This window comes from Austrofundulus limnaeus, unplaced genomic scaffold (assembly GCF_001266775.1).
Source record: "Austrofundulus limnaeus strain Quisiro unplaced genomic scaffold, Austrofundulus_limnaeus-1.0 Scaffold2236, whole genome shotgun sequence".
In the NCBI taxonomy this organism is placed as follows: Eukaryota; Metazoa; Chordata; class Actinopteri; order Cyprinodontiformes; family Rivulidae; genus Austrofundulus; species Austrofundulus limnaeus.
The window spans coordinates 9,350-12,309 of record NW_013954638.1 but is presented as its reverse complement, the minus strand read 5'-3'; the positions used below and the strand labels follow the sequence as shown (position 1 = coordinate 12,309).

The window sequence follows — 2,960 nt, the reverse complement described above, 5'->3', positions numbered from 1 at the left end:
CACACACACACACACACACACACACACACACACACACACACACACACACACACACACACACACACACACACACGTGAAGTGGGCGGTAGCTGTAATGATTGACAGGTATGTGGAAGTGGGCGTGGCCCTGGGACCTGTGTTGATGGACAGCTCTCAGCAGTGACGAGACGTGTTGTTGACATTCCTGCATCGACTGAAAAACTTGAGTTTCTTCTTTCTGCCAACAGCCCTGAAAACATTTGAAAACATGGAAAGCTACTAATCAGTCAATACTTTCAGCCAATCATCAATAAGCWTGATCAGTAGGTGTGGCCTCAGACCTTGAGGTGCTGCTCCAGCTGTGCTCTAAAGGATTTGAAGGCAGCTGTGATGTCAAAGGCCAGCTGAGACTCTGGCTCCGCCCCCTGTTCAGATACAGGTTGCCTCCCCAGGCCAACTGCCCACACTCCATCTTTGAGGACGTCCTCCTCTACAGTTAGCCCCGCCCCTTCAGGTGAATAATCTACAACCAGCTAAGTACCATAACGTAGACAAAGCTTAATGTTAAATAGGCTGTATTTGAAAAGATTACCAGTTAATGCTGATTTAGACTCCTCCTTCTTATTGGGAGGCCCCGCCCTCTTTTTGTGGGCCGACACATCCTCAGTCTGGTCTGACAGGTAGCCTGTCCAACATGTGAAAACAGGTTCATCTTTATTTGACTGGTGCTGACAACTTCAACTTAAATTCAATCATTTTTAGTTTCTCTTTATTAGATCAACTGTCAGAACATCATAACCCAAATAAATCCAGGTGAGACCTGAATCTGGAGCCTCCCTCTTCCTCAGAACTTCCTGCAGGATGAAAGAAAACAAGTGAAAAAAGGTCAGATCAGGTAAAAGATCAGGCTGTAATGATCAAATAAAAAACTAATCGACCATTTTAGAAGCAGGGCTGCACTCATTTCCAAGCTCCACAGTCTGATCTTTAGAGATTTGAAGCTCCTCCCCATTTTCAACCACTGGCACAGGTTGGTACAAGTCTGCCAGGTTAGCTTCTGAGATGTTGACATGATCAGCAATATCCAAAGGTAACATCTGGAAAACATCTGGATACACAAACACAGGAGCTTCTTCTGGCTTCTTTCTGATTTGTACATTTAAAAACTGTCTCACTGTTAGGACCAACACAGACAGGGAGGTGATGTTCTGCACACTCAGACCCAAGGCTTACAAAGAATCTGGTAAAACTGATAATTACTTCATTCCTGCCATATTTATTAGTGTCACTGATGAATCATATTGTGTAACTTGTTTATAATCTGTGTAGAATCTGTTTATTGCATGTCATTGTCTGTCACAGGAGAAGTGCTGACTCACTGTTCAGTTTGGGAGTGGAGTGTTGGATCTGATCAAAGAGCGTCTCTGCTCGGTCCGTGGCTCTGGGCTGAAAGGATACATCGGACTTCAGAAATACACAACTTGTTTGTTTGCTTGTGTCACTGTTGTTACCTTTGGAGAAGAGAAATCCTCTTCACTGCTTGGAGACGACAGAGGTAAAACTGAGGAGAGATAACTGAGATCATTTCCAACAGTCTGATGACTCAAGTCTTCCCTCCTACAGGAGTGAAAACTGTACGAGCTGAAACATTATCATGTTCTTCATTATTAAAACTACACACTTCCTCTCCTTAATGCTGGTTATCAGCTCACCTCTTAGCTGACTCTTGTTTGTGGCTTTCTTCCGACTGTAGGTCTGACTCCTGGGTTTATGTTGACAGGACGACACCTGAACAGGTCCACCTTTGACTGGTTGTCGGGAGGAGCACGGTCCTTTCTGTGGAAAACAAACGAATCATGAACTGACTGTTTAAACACTTTGAGAAGAAGCAAAGAATAGTTGAAATAAATCATTCTCTTCATCAAATCTTTATCAAAATGAACCGTTTGGAAAAACTGCAGTTCATTGAGACAAAAACAAACGATCAAACATGGAGAAACACTGCAACAAACTGACATCACCTGTAGCATGCACAGTGTGGAGGCACACAGGTACGCAGTGAGACAGGTACACAGTGAGACAGGTACACATTGAGACAGGTACACAGTGAGACAGGTACACAGTGAGACAGGTACACAGTGAGACAGGTACACAGTGAGACAGGTACACAGTGAGACAGGTACACAGTGAGACAGGTACACAATGAGACAGGTACACAGTGAGACAGGTACATTGAAGACCCTGGCTGCTGCCTCCTCCAGCTCTTCATGGTGATCGTAGCTGAAGGTCAGCTCCACCGTCTGGCCTCTGCAGCTGTGATGCATGATGGGATTGGTCATCCTGACACTGAGGATCGTTTCTGAAACATTAAAAACAGAAAAACAAACGAACTGATTTTAATCTGTTTATTTTCAGTTAATTATTTTACAATAATCTGAAGGATGAAGGCCACAGAAACTCCTCCTCCTCCTCTTTTTAACTAAAAACAACTTTAGTTTGCTTTCAGCACCAGACCTCCTTGTAAAACTGATCTGTAATCTGAAAGGGATTTGCCAGATTAAATACAGGCCAATAAATAATCTAATTGTTTATTTACAGATGATGTTAAATAAAATCTTAAATCTGTGTCCAGCAGGTCATTGACCACTTCTTCTAACAGGTTTCAGTTTGGAGCTACACTGTGAAAACTAAACTCCTCCCACTGGTCAACAAACAACTGACTAAATATAAAGAAATTAAAGTTTTACCGTTTCAGGATTTAAAGAGACTCTACTTACCATCATGGTGCACCTGCAGAGTGTAGTGATCCACTTCCTCCTTCAGCAGGTGGATCGAACCCCAAAGAAAACCCTACAACAGGAAAACATCAGCCCCCACAGGAGGAACAAGGGTATCAGCCCCCCACAGGAGGAACAAGGGTATCAGCCCCCCACAGGAGGAACAAGGGTATCAGCCCCCCACAGGAGGAACAAGGGTATCAG

At 43.8% G+C, this 2,960-nt stretch overlaps 1 protein-coding gene across 1 annotated transcript; it reads right to left on the bottom strand.

The window, feature by feature from the left end:
• Positions 1 to 134: 134 nt before the first annotated feature.
• Positions 135 to 2,829, bottom strand: LOC106537304 (synaptonemal complex protein 2; the record flags this gene model as incomplete). The annotated part of the gene is given in 10 exon segments (XM_014034690.1): positions 135 to 229; positions 321 to 502; positions 572 to 664; positions 800 to 833; positions 918 to 1,087; positions 1,359 to 1,425; positions 1,491 to 1,540; positions 1,692 to 1,815; positions 2,211 to 2,338; positions 2,757 to 2,829. Coding segments are annotated over 10 exon segments (1,016 nt in total), but the record flags the coding sequence as incomplete, so codon positions are not given.
• Positions 2,830 to 2,960: the final 131 nt, after the last annotated feature.